Here is a 20,000-nt window from a genome sequence, read left to right as displayed (position 1 = left end):
ATGAAGCTCAAAGAGTGGGCTAATTCCTTTTCTCCTTGTCATCACGTGTGAGAGGTAGATTTTTCTGAAAGAAAACAAGCATCTGCAAGGGGTTCTGGGTATTTGTTCTGTTGTGTTTATGTTGTGTTACGGTGCGGATGTTCTCCCGAAATGTGTTTGTCATTCTTGTTTGCTGTTGGTTCGCAGTGTGGCGCATATTTGTAACAGTGTTAAAGTTGTTTACACGGCCACCCTCAGTGTGACCTGCATGGCTGTTGATCAAGTATGCTTGCATTCGCTAGCGCGCGTGTCAAGCCGTAGATAGTATGTGACTGGGCCAGAAGGCGAAGGCAGCGCCTTCATGGATTAGTTGCTGCTCTGTAAATCTTCCTGCGTCCGTGTACACAGCGGCGCTTTAAAAAGTCACACATTTTACTTTTGGAAACTGATACCGATAATCTTGAAACCGATACCGATAATTTCCAATATTACTTTTTAAAGCATTTATCGGCCATCCCTAATTGTAATGTTGGTACGTTAAAATGCTAATGTTTGCATGCTAACAGTTAGCCAAGTCAAGTACCGAGTTATATGAGTCTAAGAAGTTACCTCGCCAATGTTAGTATGCTAACAGTTAACGTGTGTCAAGTACCAGCTTATAAGACTCTGAGAGGTCACGTGGTAGAGGGTGAATTAATTTAATTTTCTTTTTTAATTGATTAAGAATCGTTACAAATAAGAATCGCGATTAATCTTTGTCGGTCACCCTACACATTACTACTAATTCCTTTTAACGGCACTATTTTTTATTATTATTTTTTTACATGCGGTTTACATGTGCACGTCACATTTAAACCGATACCCCACCAATTCCCGATACCTGGGAATCGATACGGGTACTCAAAGATACAATTTTTTTGTACTTTTGCACGTACATAAATATTATTTTTGATGATTACATCTATTTTTTTATTGCAACATTTCAATATGAGCTGTCCAGTTGTTTTATTAGTATTATTTGCAAATATGACATTAAATTGCAGTTGCAAGTCCAAGACATTAGAAAGCAGTAGTGTACAGTTTATTGTGTTTTTTGTTGTTGTTGCTCCCTACAAAGTTTTAATACTGTAAGTACTGCACTTATTATGCACCAGCTGTTTTATGGTAACGGGCATCTTAGTTGTAGTTTTCATTAACAAATTGGGAGGTGTTGTAATTGCCATGCAAAATCGCTAATAAGTAGCATGTCAATAGCAAAGCCAATGTATGTTAGCATCCAGCTAACGCATTTTTGGAAAAGTGAAACCTTACCTTACTTATGTTGGAGTGTTTTTTTTTGGGGGGGGGGGGGGGGGTTTCTTTGTTGGCATTTAAAATTGCAACTTTACCTCGAGGTAGTTTGGATGAGTCTGCTCTCAGTGCTGCTGGAGTGCAACCCAGGCACCGAGACAAGGCACCGTTAGGTTTTACCTAAAATCGGTGGGATTTGGTGCCAAAAAAGTAGCGGCTTCGGTGCCTATCCCCTATTTCTCGTTGTTTTTCTGTTACGCCCGGAGACTGGAACCTGGGTCACCGGCATATAGAGATGAGCGTGTTAGCTGCTGAGCTAAAAGCTGTCTGTCAGAATAATTGTATCTAAGTTATCACAAAACTTTGTGTTGCCATGACTTCCCGGCGAGAGGACAAAAGCTGTCTTTGATTCTACCAAGAAGAAGGCTTGTAAAACTCCACTGTGTAGGACGGGAAGCAACATGAAGGTGTTCTGTATCTTTGATGTATTGTAATCAACAGAAAGATTTTGTCTTGACCCAAGAACTACAAAGTGGAGAGGAAGCAGGGCCTGACTCCCCTCAAGGCGACCTCTTCTTTGAACTGTTGTAATCAAAAGCGATGGCTTTTTACAACCCCCGTCCCTTAGAAACAGCTGTTGCCATGTAATCAGGGAAAGTCCAAATAAAAGAGGAGGCGTACAATCTTTCGCCAGAGCGTGGTGAGACGGCAAAGAGTACAGTCCAGACGTCTCTCCTCAATTAAGCCACATTTAATTATGTCTCTGTTTAATTCCTTGCTTCTTGTCTTGTTTAATAGATGTCATCAGTGTTTGAACCTGACACTATCAACTTAATACCCAGGTTGTCAGGGAGGGAGTGTTTCCAAACAACTTTGAGCGTTTGCTCCCCAAGTGTTCCTCGACAGCGAGTCGCGGTGCACCTGAGGTCATGTTCCGACGACACGTGCACGCTGCCCAGGAAGTGAGATGCTGGCAGGAGTGCATAATCTGCCCCAGGCGGTCTGGGGATATTGCACGCTTTATTTTTAGCTGCGTTGTGGAGCTCAGCGACGCGTATAAATCAACATTAGGCCCGTCGGCTGCCAGTAACCGCGGCCTCGACGAGGGCTGAGACGTCATCCGATTGGCCCTCTGTGCTGTAAACTGCTAAGGACGGCAGAACGCTGAAAGGACCCCGCGGGGGTGGGGGGGGTGATACGCACTTCAGTACAGAGAAAAGAAACATCTCAGCGTTTCCGTCAAAGCGTCCTCTCTCGCCCAGCACCTTTTGCTCCTTGAAATTCTGTCCACTGAGCCTCGCGCAAGTTACACTAGAAACTAAGGTTGTAGTGATGATGCTAACTGACCGTTAGCATCATCGTCATGCTAACTGAGGGATGTCAGTTAGCATGATGCTAAAGACCCACAAGAACCGTCAGTTCATCCTGATGCTAACTGGCATGCCTCAGTTAGCATCTTCATGATGCTAACTGACATCTGGCAGTTGTCACACCGTGTGGATTCATGAGACTGGGGGGGGGGACATCCCTTAGTTAACATCATGATGCTAACTGACACCAGTCAGTTAGCATCATCACAATGTGGATTCATGAGATTGGGGGTGCATCCGTTAGTTAACATGATGATGCTAACCGACATCCTTCTGTTAGCATCTTGATGATGCTAACTGATATCCTTCTTTTAGCATCATCATGATGCTATCTGACATCCATCAGTTAGCATCATTATGATGCTAACTGACATCCTTCTGTTAGCATCTTGATGATGCTAACTGATATCCTTCTTTTAGCATCTTGATGATGCTAACTGATATCCTTTTAGCATCATCATGATGCTATCTGACATCCATCAGTTAGCATCATTATGATGCTAACTGACATCCTTCTGTTAGCATCTTGATGATGCTAACTGACATCCTTCTGTTAGCATCTTGATGATGCTAACTGATATCCTTCTTTTAGCATCATCATGATGCTAGCTGACATCCATCAGTTAGCATCATCATAATGCTAACTGACATCCATCAGTTAGCATCATTATGATGCTAACTGAAGTCAGAAAATGCTTTTTTTTTTTTCATGTTTTTCCTATTAAATTCAGTTTACAAAAAAAAAGATAACATTTGAGGCGCTGTGGCTTAACCTAGCGTATAAAATAAAATCACAAAATAATTTGAGTCTGCAACATTTTTGCCTTTTTTTAGGATCCATATGTAGGGTCTTACAAGGTCACTAAGATTTTAAGGTTGCATAATTTCAAAATCCTTCTGTTAGCATCATAATCATGCTAACAGAAGGATCTCAGTTAGCATCATCATGATGCTAGCTGACATCTCTCAGTTAGCATCATGATGATGCTAACTGACATCCTTCTGTTAGCATCATTATGATGCTAACTGACATCCTTCTGTTAGCATATTGATGATGCTACCTGACATCCTTCTGTTAGCATCGTCATGATGCTAACTGACATCCTTCTATTAGCATCTTGGTGATGCTAACTGACATCCTTCTGTTAGCATCATCATGATGCTTACTGACATCCTTCTGTTAGCAGCATCATGATGCTAACTGACATCCTTTTGTTAGCATCTTGATGATGCTAACTGACATCCTTCTGTTAGCATCTTGATGATGCTAACTGACATCCATCTGTTAGCATCATCATGATGCTAGCTGACATCTCTCAGTTAGCATCATCATGATGCTAACTGACATCCTTCTGTTAGCATCATCATGATGCTAACTGACATCCTTCTGTTAGCATCTTGATGATGCTAACTGACATCCTTCTGTTAGCATCTTGACGATGCTAACTGACATCCTTCTGTTAGCATCTTGATGATGCTAACTGACATCCTTCTTTTAGCATCATCATGATGCTAACTGACATCTTTCTGTTAGCATCTTGATGATGCTAACTGACATCCTTCTGTTAGCATCTTGACGATGCTAACTGACATCCTTCTGTTAGCATCATCATGATGCTAGCTGACATCTCTCAGTTAGCATCATGACGATGCTAACTGACATCTTTCTGTTAGCATCTTGATGATGCTAACTGACATCCTTCTGTTAGCATCTTGACGATGCTAACTGACATCCTTCTGTTAGCATCATCATGATGCTAGCTGACATCTCTCAGTTAGCATCATGACGATGCTAACTGACATCTCTCAGTTAGCATCTTGATGATGCTAACTGACATCCTTCTGTTAGTATCTTGACGATGCTAACTGACATCCTTCTGTTTGCATCATGACGATGCTAACTGACATCCTTCTGTTTGCATCATCATGATGCTAGCTGACATCTCTCAGTTAGCATCATGACGATGCTAACTGACATCTTTCTGTTAGCATCTTGATGATGCTAACTGACATCCTTCTGTTAGCATCTTGACGATGCTAACTGACATCCTTCTGTTAGCATCATCATGATGCTAGCTGACATCTCTCAGTTAGCATCATGACGATGCTAACTGACATCATTCTGTTAGCATCTTGATGATGCTAACTGACATCCTTCTGTTAGCATCTTGACGATGCTAACTGACATCCTTCTGTTATTATCATCATGATGCTAGCTGACATCTTTCTGTTAGCATCTTGATGATGCTAACTGACATCCTTCTGTTAGTATCTTGACGATGCTAACTGACATCCTTCTGTTTGCATCATCATGATGCTAGCTGACATCTCTCAGTTAGCATCATGTCGATGCTAACTGACATCTTTCTGTTAGCATCTTGATGATGCTAACTGACATCTTTCTGTTAGCATCTTGACGATGCTAACTGGCATCCTTCTGTTAGCATCATCATGATGCTAGCTGACATCTCTCAGTTAGCATCATGATGATGCTAACTGACATCTTTCTGTTAGCATCTTGATGATGCTAACTGACATCCTTCTGTTAGTATCTTGACGATGCTAACTGACATCCTTCTGTTTGCATCATCATGATGCTAGCTGACATCTCTCAGTTAGCATCATGACGATGCTAACTGACATCTTACTGTTAGCATCTTGATGATGCTAACTGACATCCTTCTGTTAGCATCTTGATGATGCTAACTGACATCCTTCTGTTAGCATCTTGACGATGCTAACTGACATCCTTCTGTTAGCATCATCATGATGCTAGCTGACATCTCTCAGTTAGCATCATGACGATGCTAACTGACATCTTTCTGTTAGCATCTTGATGATGCTAACTGACATCCTTCTGTTAGCATCTTGACGATGCTAACTGACATCCTTCTTTTAGCATCATCATGATGCTAGCTGACATCTTTCTGTTAGCATCTTGACGATGCTAACTGACATCCTTCTGTTAGTATCTTGACGATGCTAACTGACATCCTTCTGTTTGCATCATCATGATGCTAGCTGACATCTCTGTTAGCATCATGACGATGCTAACTGACATCTTTCTGTTAGCATCTTGATGATGCTAACTGACATCCTTCTGTTAGCATCATCATGATGCTAACTGACATCCTTCTGTTAGCATCATCATGATACTAACTGACATCCTTCTGTTAGCAGCATCATGATGCTAACTGACATCCTTCTGTTAGCATCTTGATGATGCTAACTGACATCCTTCTGTTAGCATCATCATGATGCTAACTGACATCCTTCTGTTAGCATCATCATGATACTAACTGACATCCTTCTGTTAGCATCATCATGATGCTAACTGACATCCTTCTGTTAGCATCTTGATGATGCTAACTGACATCCTTCTGTTAGCATCTTGACGATGCTAACTGACATCCTTCTGTTAGCATCATCATGATGCTAGCTGACATTTCTCAGTTAGCATCATGACGATGCTAACTGACATCTTTCTGTTAGCATCTTGATGATGCTAACTGACATCCTTCTGTTAGCATCTTGACGATGATAACTGACATCCTTCTGTTATTATCATCATGATGCTAGCTGACATCTTTCTGTTAGCATCTTGATGATGCTAACTGACATCCTTCTGTTAGTATCTTGACGATGCTAACTGACATCCTTCTGTTTGCATCATGATGATGCTAACTGACATCCTTCTGTTAGCATCATCATGATGCTAACTGACATCCTTCTGTTAGCATCATCATGATGCTAACTGACATCCTTCTGTTAGCATCATCATGATGCTAACTGACATCTCTCAGTTAGCATCTTCGTGATGCTAACTGACACTTATCTGTTAGCATCTTGATGATGCTAACTGACAACACTCAGTTTGCATCAACACAGTGTGGATTCATGAGACTGGGGGGGCATCCGTTAGTTATCATGATGCTAACTGACATTCACTGACATCCCTCAGTTAGCAGCATCATGGTACTAACTGACACCCCACAGTTAGCATCTTCACAGTGTGGATTCATGAGACTTCATGATGCTAACTGACACCAGTCAGTTTGCATCATCACAGTGTGGATTCATGAGACTGGGGGTGCATCCGTTAGTTAACATCATGATGCTAACTGACATCCACTGACACTGGCATCATCATGACAATAGAATAGAATAGACTTTATTGTCATTATATTTGCATATAACTAGATTAAGGACTCCAACTTAAGGTGCGGTAGTGGGAACAAATATGGGGTAAAAATAAATTACACAATAGGTAATAAAGAAAAAACTAACAATTGAAATAAACAGACTACTATCCAATAAAAATAATAAGCAATCCTGTACAATATACAAAACACTATAGAAATACAAAATACTGTAGAATATACAGAACAAGACAAGAGTACCGGAGTAATAAATAACAATCGGTGTCGGACGTATTGCACTCGAAGGGTAATATTGCACAGTAGGGTATTAGGGTAGGATATTGTATAGGGGTGAATTATTATTATAAGTTAGAGTTCAAGTTGGTGACAGCTCTGGGAAAGAAGCTGTCTCTGAGTCTGTTTGTTCTGGCTCTGATGCACCTGTAGCGCCTGCCCGATGCTAGCAGGTCGAACAGGTGGAAGCCAGGGTGTGTGCTGTCCTGGGTGATGCTTTTTGCTCTGTTGAGGCAGCGGGAGTTGTGTAAATCCTTCAGGGAGGGGAGGGGGCAGCCGATGATTTAACTGCTAACTGAGAGATGTCAGTTGGCATCATGATGTTAACTAAACAATGCCTCAATTAGATGCTGAGGGATGTCAGTTAGCATCATCATGATGCTAACTGACATCCTTCTGTTAGCATGCTAGATGACATCTCTCAGTTAGCATCCACATGATGCTAGCTGACATCCCTCAGCATCTATTTGAGGCAACTGTTGCCAACTGACATCTCTGTTAGCATCCTCATGATGATGCCGACATGCCTCAATTAGCATCCTCATGATGATGCTGATATCGCTCAGTTAGCATCATGAGGATGCTAACTGACACACAGGTCATGAGACACGAGTCTTTAAGAGATGAATGTCAATCAAAACAATTGATTCAAATGTTCCAATTGTTCTGCGTGCTCCATTCTGAGCGACATCATAAATGGACATTATTAATACAAACCCTGTTTCCATATGAGTTGGGAAATTGTGTTAGATGTAAATACAAGCGGAATACAATGATTTGCAAATCCTTTTCAACCCATATTCAATTGAATGCACTACAAAGACAAGATATTTGATGTTCAAACTCATAAACTTTTTTTTTTTTTTTTGGCAAATAATAATTAACTTAGAATTTCATGGCTGCAACACGTGCCAAAGTAGTTGGGAAAGGGCACGTTCACCACTGTGTTACATGGCCTTTCCTTTTAACAACACTCAGTAAACATTTTTTAAGCTTCTCAGGTGGAATTCTTTCCCATTCTTGCTTGATGTACAGCTTAAGTTGTTCAACAGTCCGGGGGTCTCCGTTGTGGTATTTGAGGCTTCATAATGCGCCACACATTTTCAATGGGAGACAGGTCTGGACTACAGGCAGGCCAGTCTAGTACCTGCACTCTTTTACTATGAAGCCACGTTGATGTAACACGTGGCTTGGCATTGTCTTGCTGAAATAAGCAGGGGCGTCCATGGTAACGTTGCTTGGATGGCAACATATGTTGCTCCAAAACCTGTATGTACCTTTCAGCATTAATGGCGCCTTCACAGATGTGTAAGTTACCCATGTCTTGGGCACTAATACACCCCCATACCATCACAGATGCTGGCTTTTCAACTTTGCGCCTATAACAATCCAGATGGTTCTTTTCCTCTTTGGTCCGGAGGACACGACGTCCACAGTTTCCAAAAACAATTTGAAAATGTGGACTCGTCAGACCACAGAACACTTTTCCACTTTGTATCAGTCCATCTTAGATGAGCTCAGGCCCAGCGAAGCCGACGGCGTTTCTGGGTGTTGTTGATAAACGGTTTTCGCCTTGCATGGGAGAGTTTTAACTTGCACTTACAGATGTAGCGACCAACTGTAGTTACTGACAGCGGGTTTCTGAAGTGTTCCTGAGCCCATGTGGTGATATCCTTTACACACTGATGTCGCTTGTTGATGCGGTAGAGCCTGAGGGATCGAAGGTCACGGGCTTAGCTGCTTACGTGCAGTGATTTCTCCAGATTCTCTGAACCCTTTGATGATATTACGGACCGTAGATGGTGAAATCCCTAAATTCCTTGCAATAGCTGGTTGAGAACGTTTTTTCTTAAACTGTTCAACAATTTGCTCACGCATTTGTTGACAAAGTGGTGACCCTCGACCCATCCTTGTTTGTGAATGACTGAGCATTTCATGGAATCTACTTTTATACCCAATCATGGCACCCACCTGTTCCCAATTTGCCTGTTCACCTGTGGGATGTTCCAAATAAGTGTTTGATGAGCATTCCTCAACTTTATCAGTATTTATTGCCACCTTTCCCAACTTCTTTGTCACGTGTTGCTGGCATCAAATTCTAAAGTTAATGATTATTTGCAAAAAAAAAAAAAGTTTATCAGTTTGAACATCAAATGTGTTGTCTTAGTAGCATACAGGTAAAAGCCAGTAAATTAGAATATTTTGAAAAACTTGATTTATTTCAGTAATTGCATTCAAAAGGTGTAACTTGTACATTATATTTATTCATTGCACACAGACTGATGCATTCAAATGTTTATTTGAAATCTCCATCTCCATAGAGCAGGTCAGCAGCAGGAAACATGAAGTGCTCTAAAACTTGCTGGTAGACGGCTGCGTTGACCCTGGATCTCAGGAAACAGAGTGGACCGACACCAGCAGATGACATGGCACCCCAAACCATCACCCAACCATGCAAATTTTGCATTTCCTTTGGAAATCGAGGTCCCAGAGTCTGGAGGAAGACAGGAGAGGCACAGGATCCACGTTGCCTGAAGTCTAGTGTAAAGTTTCCACCATCAGTGATGGTTTGGGGTGCCATGTCATCTGCTGGTGTCGGTCCACTCTGTTTCCTGAGATCCAGGGTCAACGCAGCCGTCTACCAGCAAGTTTTAGAGCACTTCATGCTTCCTGCTGCTGACCTGCTCTATGGAGATGGAGATTTCAAGTTCCAACAGGACTTGGCGCCTGCACACAGCGCAAAATCTACCCGTGCCTGGTTTACGGACCATGGTATTTCTGTTCTAAATTGGCCCGCCAACTCCCCTGACCTTAGCCCCATAGAAAATCTGTGGGGTATTGTGAAAAGGAAGATGCAGAATGCCAGACCCAAAAACGCAGAAGAGTTGAAGGCCACTATCAGAGCAACCTGGGCTCTCATAACACCTGAGCAGTGCCAGAAACTCATCGACTCCATGCCACGCCGCATTAACGCAGTAATTGAGGCAAAAGGAGCTCCAACCAAGTATTGAGTATTGTACATGCTCATATTTTTCATTTTCATACTTTTCAGTTGGCCAACATTTCTAAAAATCCCTTTTTTGTATTAGCCTTAAGTAATATTCTAATTTTGTGACACACGGAATTTTGGATTTTCATTTGTTGCCACTTCAAATCATCAAAATGAAATGAAATAAACATTTGAATGCATCAGTCTGTGTGCAATGAATAAATATAATGTACAAGTTACACCTTTTGAATGCAATTACTGAAATAAATCAAGTTTTTCAAAATATTCTAATTTACTGGCTTTTACCTGTATTCAACTGAATATGGGTTGAAAATGATTTGCAAATCATTGTATTCCGTTTAAATTTACATCTAACACAATTTCCCAACTCATATGGAAACGGGGTTTGTATAACAATAAGAGAAGTGTACCACAGGTGTGTGAATCTGACGCCCCCCCCCCAATCATTCCACTCTGATTCCTGAAACAGAATATGTAATATTTGCTCTCATAATTATAACACAACCTTTTTTAGAACTCCTTCTGCTCGCATGAAGATGACCTAAAAACATCTTTTTTTTTAAATATACATGAGCGGGCTACTAAATTTCCTTCGCCGAGATGGTCGCCGTGCGTGTGCTTGGATGGACCTTTCGCGAGACGCCGAAACCTTCCCTCCATCCTGCGTATTAATTACGTGCGCCTGTAGGGGCGATAGCTTGTTAATATTTCATCATCTCTATCCATAATGCAAAAAGGAATGTCTTCTGTTTTGCCTCGGTTAGAGCGTTTGTGTGCGTTGCTGCTCCACGGCGGGGGGGAGGCGTATGAGGTCACGCTAATGGCCGCCGACGCACCTTGTGTCGCAGGTGACATAATAGGAGGTGCGAAGTTCAGGATGTATCGCCTGCATGCTCCCCTTCTTGGAGGTCACACATTCAAACATGGCTGGGAGTCACAGCTTGCTTATTTGCAAGTGTGTTCTGGCAATGCTTACTTAATGGGGACATCGCTCTGTTTACACAGTCACCTTTAGGGGACCTCTGACGGTATGGGGACAAAAAAACAGGTCCCCTAAAAGGAAACCTTTTTAAATGATAGTCAGATTCATTCTGAAGATGCCTAAGTGATTTTTAAGCTTTGGCCCATAAAACATGTTTACTGGTTAGTTTGAGTGTGAGACATTTGCACAGCAGCCCCCTCATCGGGCTTTTTTTTTTTTTTTTTTTTTTTTAAATGGTCCTCAGTAGTCACGTACAAATGTGTGTGAATTATGCAAAATTATTTAAATTTGGTCCCCATGAACCATATTAACTCTTTTTCCCCAGGGTCCACGGTAAGAATGATCAGCACATTACTTCATCAATCCAGAGATTTAAAGACGTGTATGAGCTAACTGGGCAGAACAGCTTGGTCCCCATTCCAAATGATAACCTGTGTGTGTGTGTGTGTGTGTGTGTGTGTGTGTGTCATCAAGATCGTGCAGAATTCCTTTGATCCTATGAATTAATGTTGTGAAGCTGCTATTTCATGGATTTTGACACTTGACACCTACCAGCAGAGGGCGCAGTTGTTTCAGCCCCAACTTGTCAGCAGCCGAGAAGGGGTGCGGAAATTATACGTATTTAAGGGCCGAATGTTGCGTTCGACACACAAAAATATTTTTACTCACGCCGATGATTTGCAAGTAAAAAAACAACAAAACATTTTTGTAAGTAATAATACTATTTGCAAGTAAAACTAAATAATTATTCAAATAAAAACAATGATGTGCAAGTATTAAAAACAATTTTCTGAATTTAAAAAAAGGAAACAAATATATTTTCTGCAAGTAAAAAAATACGAATTGCAAGTGTAAAAGCAATGTTGTGCAAATAAAAAAAAACACAATTTACAAGTAAAAAAAAAAAGTTCAAATAAAAAAAAATATTTGCAAGTATAAAAGCAATTTTATGCAAGTGAAAAAAACAATTTAAAAGTTCACGAAAAATGTATTCAATTAAAAAACGATTTGCAAGTACAAAACAAATATTCTGCAAGTAAAAACCCAGTTCAAGAAAAAAAAATTTTTTTTAAAATAAATAAATATATATATATTCATTAAAAAAATTATTTGCAAGTTCAGAATCAGTTTTCTGCAAGTAAAAAAACCAATTGCAAAGTAAAAAAAAAAAATTCAATTAAAAGAACGATTTGCAAGTATAAAAACAAGTTTAAAAAAAACGATTCACAAAAAAAAATCGATTTCAAAAAACGAATTGCACGTTTAAAAACTTATCTGCAAGTAAACAAAACAATTCACAAGTAAAAAAAACAAAAAAACTGTGGTATAAAAGTTAGTTTAGTTTTTTTTTGTTTTTTTGGTTTTTTTTGCCCTTTGAGACATTTGTGATTAAGGGCTTTATAAATAAACTTTGGACTGATTCATAACAAACAATTCATAACTAAAAAAAAATCTGCAAGTAAAAAAAATATTCTACTAGTAAACAACGATTTTCAAGCACAAAAAAATAGTTATTCAATTAAAAAAACGATTTTCTAGTATGTATAAACAATTTTCTGCAAGTTAAAAACATTCTACTAGTAAAAAACGATTCGCAAGTACAAAAACATTTTTGCAAGTAAAAACACAATTATCTGCAAGTAAAAAAAAAAAAACGATTTGCAAGTAAAAAAAAAAAATTATAATAATTTAAAAAAAGGATTTGCAAGTTTAAAAACAGTTTTCTGCAATTAAAAAAAAAGACAAAAAGCAAACAAAAAAAAAAACTTTCTCCAAGTAAAAAAAAGTATTCTGCTAGTAAAAACAATTCACAAATATAAAAGCCCTTTCGGGCATTTGTGATTAAGGGCTTTATAAATACACTTGATTGATTGATAAAAGCAATTTTCTGAAAATAAAAAACTATTCAAAAATAAAAAAAAATATCTTAAAAAAACATTTGCAAGTTAAAAAAAAAAATATATATATATATATATATATATATATATATATATTGTACTAGTAAAAAAACGATTCGCAAGTATAAAAGCAATTTTCTGCAAATAAAAAAAAAATAAAAAAAATAAATTTCTTAAAAAATATTTGCAAGTAAAAAAAGCAATTTTCTGCAAATAAAAAAACGATTCAAAAGTACAACAACAAAAAAAATTCTATAAAAAAACGATTTGCTAGTAGGTATGAATAAATAAATTTTCTGCAAGTAAAAAAACAATTCGCGAGTTAAAAAAACAATGCACCCTACATTTTACGGCAACAAACTGGCCGTTCAACCACCAAAATGTTACTGTTAAACAAACAGTGGTAGCATTGTTCTATTTACCGTAATTTACCGACTGTAAAAAAAAAAGGCCCTTCAGCCACCGGAATTTAACGTTAAAAAAACTGGTATTTTTCTATTTGTAGTAATATGCTGTAAAAAACACTGTAAATGAAATGATACAGTAACATTCTGGCGACTGAGGTGTCTGTCATGTCATGATGAGATGCATAGCAGTTGTATCACAACATCATGAGGCCTTGCACATGAAGATTCATGTCTTATTCACGGTTACAATCCGCCCTCTGAGGACAGCCATAACTTCCACGTGGCCCTCAGTGAAAACCCTTCTGACACGCCTGGTAGCTTTTAGTGGACTTTGTTGTTGAAAATGATATTTGCTGGACCACCACATGTCACATGACACTGATTAGTAATAATAATAATCATTATTCATAATGACTATGACTGCTTCAACGCCTTCCTAACTAACCTCCTTTGCCTCGCCCCTCTCCCGTCCAGATGCAAGGTGTGCCGCCCCCCCCTCCTACCATCACCACCACCATCGCTCCCACGTGCACTCCTCCTTCCACGCCCCCGCCTACGAGCGCCCGCCGTACGAGCGCCCCGCCTACAGCCGCCTTTCGCACGAGCACTCCATCTACGACCACCCCTCCAACGACCGGCCGCCCCACGGTCACTGGAACGCCCGTCTCCGCGTGAGCCCCGGGAAAGCGCTCCACATGTTGGACCAGGAAGAGGTACTCAGACGCTCCTTTTTGGTGCCTGCTCGCTGAATTATTGAAACATGTCCAAGCACAACACAATTCAAAATTAAACTCATTTAAATCCCCTGCAATGCATGATAGGAAAATGCAAAAAAAAAAACCTCTCTCCACACTTATCCATTTAGCTGCTTGATATTTCTGATTGATTACAAAACTTTTTAGGGGGTCGTCATGGAAGTAAACAAGGTTGAAGTCCAACTTTCACATACTCTTAATATCCAATGATATTCATTATACATCTATTATATTAATATGTGTATGCATATGTATATATATATATATATATATATATATATATATATATATACAGGTAAAAGCCAGTAAATTAGAATATTTTGAAAAACTTGATTTATTTCAGTAATTGCATTCAAAAGGTGTAACTTGTACATTATATTTATTCATTGCACACAGACTGATGCATTCAAATGTTTATTTCATTTAATTTTGATGATTTGAAGTGGCAACAAATGAAAATCCAAAATTCCGTGTGTCACAAAATTAGAATATTACTTAAGGCTAATACAAAAAAGGGATTTTTAGAAATGTTGGCCAACTGAAAAGTATGAAAATGAAAAATATGAGCATGTACAATACTCAATACTTGGTTGGAGCTCCTTTTGCATCAATTACTGCGTTAATGCGGCGTGGCATGGAGTCGATGAGTTTCTGGCACTGCTCAGGTGTTATGAGAGCCCAGGTTGCTCTGATAGTGGCCTTCAACTCTTCTGCGTTTTTGGGTCTGGCATTCTGCATCTTCCTTTTCACAATACCCCACAGATTTTCTATGGGGCTAAGGTCAGGGGAGTTGGCGGGCCAATTTAGAACAGAAATACCATGGTCCGTAAACCAGGCATGGGTAGATTTTGCGCTGTGTGCAGGCGCCAAGTCCTGTTGGAACTTGAAATCTCCATCTCCATAGAGCAGGTCAGCAGCAGGAAGCATGAAGTGCTCTAAAACTTGCTGGTAGACTGCTGCGTTGACCCTGGATCTCAGGAAACAGAGTGGACCGACACCAGCAGATGACATGGCACCCCAAACCATCACTGATGGTGGAAACCCTTGAATGCATCATCATTAAATTATCCCCTCAACTCCCCCCAAAATGGATTAACTCGCAGGAATAAAAAAGACAATATAACATACATCCATAAACGTGGACGCATGTGAAAAAGTGCAATATATTTATCCGTACAGTAATCTATTTATTTATTTATATTTATATATATTTATTTATTTTATATATATATTTATATATATTTATTCATTTATATATGCACCTTATTGCTTTTTTATCCTGCACTACCATGAGCTTATGTAACGAAATTGTCTTATCTGTGCTGTAAAGTTCAAATTTGAATGACAATAAAAAGGAAGTCTAAGTCTAAGTCTAAAAACACAAAATATGCAAAAAATGTTCCCCCAAAAATATTTCAAAGTGTAATATTTGATGTGAAATGGTTGGAGCCTTCAATAGGTCAATAATTCATAACATTCATTTTGATTCATTATTATTTTTGAGAAAAAATCCCATTCAAATTCTCAGGATTGTTTTTTTTGTTTGTTGTTTTATGCCATTTTTGTCATAGAAAACTTTAGTTTTTTTATGGCGAACACACAAAATATGCAATATCCCCCCCCCCCCCCCCCCAAAAAATATTTCAAAGTGGAATATTTGATGTGAAGTAATTACAGCTTTAAATAGGTCAATAATTCATAACATGGATTTTGATTCAATAATATTTTTTGAGTAAGGACGGTTTAAAAAAAAAATCCCACTAAAATTCTCAGGGATCTAATAGAGCTCCACTCATAAATGTGTTAAAAATAATTCATATATTATTTTTTATTTTTAACTTTGAACTCTATGATTTAAAAAAAAAAAACTGTAAATGTTTTTTTAAAAATGTTTTTTTGTTTGTTTGTGTGTTTGTTTTATGCCCTTTGTCATAGAAAACTAGGTCAATATTTAATTTTTTAAAAAAGAGTAGATTTTTAAAAACATTTTTTTGAGCAATGACAGTTTTTTTGTTTTTTTTAAACAGCTTGCATGGAAACTTCGTTTCTAGAGTCAATGTTGCAAATTTTTCTCGTTAGAAAAAGAGTTGTGGGCCGCACTTTGGACACCTGTATTGTATACGGTATTATGTAAACGAGCTTATATCATCTTCTGTGCTTCAGTAGTTGTTTACCATCTAAAACAGGTAAAAAGTGATTATTAAGCGTTTTGAGTCACTAGAGAAAAGTGCTATATAAAAATAATTCACAACAAATTCACAAGATGTTTGAATAATGTGTGTGTGTGAGACGATAAAGTTCAAGCAGGCGTACAGGTGGCGACCTGACTGCGGTGATAGTGCGCCGCCAACACTCGTCCTCTGTCACAGCGCCACTGAGCAAAGCATGCTGGGACGCCGATAAGAGTGGCGTGCTGCTCCTGCCGCCGTTAATCACCGCTCGCCCTCGTCTAATTGCGCCACGAGGCTGAAGCTGAATGGATGGGACTGACGCGCTCGTCGCCGTGACGACGGCGGGTAATGATCACGCCCGTCACTCACCTCGCGAATTTGCACAAACACACACACACACACGCGCCGTATCAGAGTCAGCACAGCTGACTTTGCACAATACATTCTGGTCTTCTTCTGTATTAGCCATGTTGTACTGATTAGCCAGGACAGAGACTTGCAAATGGCAATGAGCTCATTTTCCAATTCTGTGGTTATCATCACCGTTTTCTTCTTTGCTGACACTTGTACCAATCTGTCATAGCGTCACAAAAAAAACAATAAGAAAAGGCAAAATGTGTACATTTCAAGATTTGTAATGTCCCAAGTTTTTGAGTAACGTTTGATCTATGATTTTTTTTTCACTCCAATATTGTACATCATTTAGAAGTTTGTTGATGCAACAAATATACTCGAAAGTTTAATATTTTATATTTAAATTTTTCAAATTTTTTTCCTAGGAAAACTGCAAGATAATATACATTTTTTATTGCTAATTTATATTAAAAAAAATTAATTTGGCATGTACAAAACATTAATTAAGAAACTTTTAGAAAATTAAGTAATAAATATAATAATTTATAACAAATACCCATCCATCCATTTTTTTAAATATTTTTATCAGGTAGTGTTATGTGCAGGAGTAAAGAGACAGCACAGACAACAGGGGCGTAGTATTTAGCTCTGTTTTATTTATATACTGTATGTATATATAGTATATATAAATAACAAATAATATACATAAAGGAAATGGAGTGTGACAAATCCAAAGTGTGTGTGTGTGTGTGAGACTATGTGTGGTGATTAGCTGTTGAGTGTTACCGGTAGTGTTGAGTGAGAGGCGGAAGATCGAGAGGGACATGGCAGCGCTCGGAGGTCTGTGAGCAGGCAGGAAGTCGGGGCTATAGCGGTGCGTCGAGATCCAAGAGGCAGTCAGGGAAGCAGAGGGAACGCGAGGAGACGAGACGCACAGCTAGTAACGCGGGAAAGGAGGGAGGCTGTTGGATTGACAAGAAAACACGAGACAAATCAACACTGAGGGGGAGAAGCACAGAGAGAGAGTATGCATAGAGCTAGACTGGTTTGGCTTACTGTACAGGACAGGTAGCTATGTTCCGGCCCGGAACGCAGGTCTGCACTGGCTTAAGAAGCTCAGGAAGCTCATCAACGATGAGTGCTGATTGATTGCAGCTGTGCACCAGCGCAGCTTCTGCAGGTGCGCTCTTGGAGGTGCAATCAGCAGAGCACACAGTCTTAAAAAGTTTGTCATGAAGTTTAGCCTATTTATGTGGAAAAATACATCACCAAATAAATATTTTTATTGTCCTCCTAATCCAGGGGTGTTCAAACTTTTTGACTTGAGCTGAAAAATTTGACGGGGGGCCAAATATATATATATATATATATATATATATATATATATATATATATATATATATTGTACATATACTGTATAGAACCAGAACATTTATACGTGTACATATACAGTATGTGCATATATACTGTATGTATATGCATACATTTAAACACACACACATAGTGTGTGTGTATAAATATGTGTACATACAGTATATGCATGTTTGTATGTATATATGTGTATGTATATGTCTTTATTTATGTATATCTGTATGTATATATATATATGTGTGTATGTATATCTGTGTTTGTATATATATATATATACATACAGTATATATAATTAATCATTAACAAAACTCCTACCTTGTTTACTTCCGTGACGACCTCCCTAAAATGTTGTAATCAATCAGACATATCAAGCAGCTAAAATGTGCCAAACATGGATAAGTGTGGAGAGTGTTTTGCATTTTCCCATCATGCATTGCAGGGAATTTAAATGGGTGTAATTTTGAATTATGTGTAGTGTTTGGACATTTTTTTTAAATAATATCCACAATGTTGAGTGAGCAGGTTGTGTAATGTGTGACCATGTGTGTTGACTTTTTGTCTTAGTTTATTTGCGTCATGAGTGGTTGTTTGAATCGGGTCATATGTAAAAATGCTGTGCTGTGTACACTTCAAATTGCAATTCAAGGTCACTAACTTGAATTACTAAAGTTGTCCACAAGATATCAGCACACCATACATTTTTCAAAAATTCACCCATTTAGATCAACTACGATAGGCTCCAGCACCCCCCGCGACCCCGAGAGGGACAAGCGGTAGAAAAATGGATGGATGGATGAATAATACATGATGGGAAAATGCAAAACACTTTCTCCACTTGTATCCATATTATGTGTATGCATATATATGTGTACAGTGTGTATATGTATGTGTATATATGTGTGTATGTTTGTATTTACAAAGCTTAAAACCAGTGAAATTGGCACGTTGTGTAAATGGTAAATAAAAACAGAATACAATAATTTGCATGTCCTTTTCAACTTATATTCAATTAAATAGACTGCAAAGACAAGATACTTAATGTTCGAACTGGAAAACTGTATTTTTTGCAGATTTTAGCTCATTTGGAATTTGATGCCTGCAACATGTTTCAAAAAAGCTGGCACAAGTGGCAAAAAAGACTGAGAATGTTGAGGAATGCTCATCAAACACTTATTTGGAACATCCCACAGGTGAACAGGCTAATTGGGAACAGGTGGGTGCCATGATTGGGTATAAAAGCAGCTTCCATGAAATGCTCAGTCATTCACAAACAAGGATGGGGCGAGGGTCACCACTTTGTGAACAAATGCGTGAGAAAATTGTCCAACAGTTTGAGAACATTTCTCAACCAGCTATTGCAAGGAATTTAGGGATTTCACCATTTAAGGTCTGTGATATAATCGAAAGGTTCAGAGAATCTGGAAAAATCACTGCAGGTAAGCGGCAAGGTCAAAAACCAACATTGAATGCCCGTGACCTTTGATCCCTCAGGCGGTACTGCATCAAAAACCGACATCAGTGTGTAAAGGATATCACCACATGGGCTCAGGAACACGTGAGAAAACCACCGTCAGTAACTACAGTTTGTCGCTACATCTGTAAGTGCAAGTTAAAACTCTACTATGCAAAGCGACAACACCCAGAAACGCCGCCGGTTTTGCTCGGCCCGACCTCATCTAAGATGGACTGATGCAAAGTGGAAAAGTGTTCTGTGGTCGGATGAGTCCACATTTCAAATTGTTTTTGTAAACTGTGGACGTCGTGGCCTACGGAACAAAAAGGAAAAGAACCATCCGGATTGTTCTAGGCGCAAAGTGTAAAAGCCAGCATCTGTGATGGTATGGGGGTGTATTAGTGCCCAAGGCATGGGTAACTTACACATCTGTGAAGGCGCCATTAATGCTGAAAGGTACATACAGGTTTTGGAGCAACATATGTTGCCATCCAAGCAACGTTACCATGGACGCCCCTGCTTATTTC

The 20,000-nt window shown here is 39.0% G+C and overlaps 1 protein-coding gene across 10 annotated transcripts in view; it reads left to right on the top strand.

The window, feature by feature from the left end:
- syngap1b (synaptic Ras GTPase activating protein 1b) overlaps nucleotides 1–20,000 on the top strand; it is a 376,646-nt gene that overhangs the window by 128,658 nt on the left and 227,988 nt on the right. For all 10 annotated transcript variants that reach the window (XM_061983086.2, XM_061983083.2, XM_061983084.2 and 7 more), the window contains one exon: nucleotides 13,844–14,082. In XM_061983086.2, the coding sequence (XP_061839070.1) occupies nucleotides 13,844–14,082 (239 nt within the window). The remainder of the gene's footprint in view (nucleotides 1–13,843; nucleotides 14,083–20,000) is intronic.

Source organism: Nerophis lumbriciformis, linkage group LG21 (genome assembly GCF_033978685.3).
Source record: "Nerophis lumbriciformis linkage group LG21, RoL_Nlum_v2.1, whole genome shotgun sequence".
Lineage (NCBI taxonomy): Eukaryota > Metazoa > Chordata > Actinopteri > Syngnathiformes > Syngnathidae > Nerophis > Nerophis lumbriciformis.
Note: the sequence above shows the minus strand (reverse complement) of the source record. Positions and strands in the feature narration are given on the sequence as shown.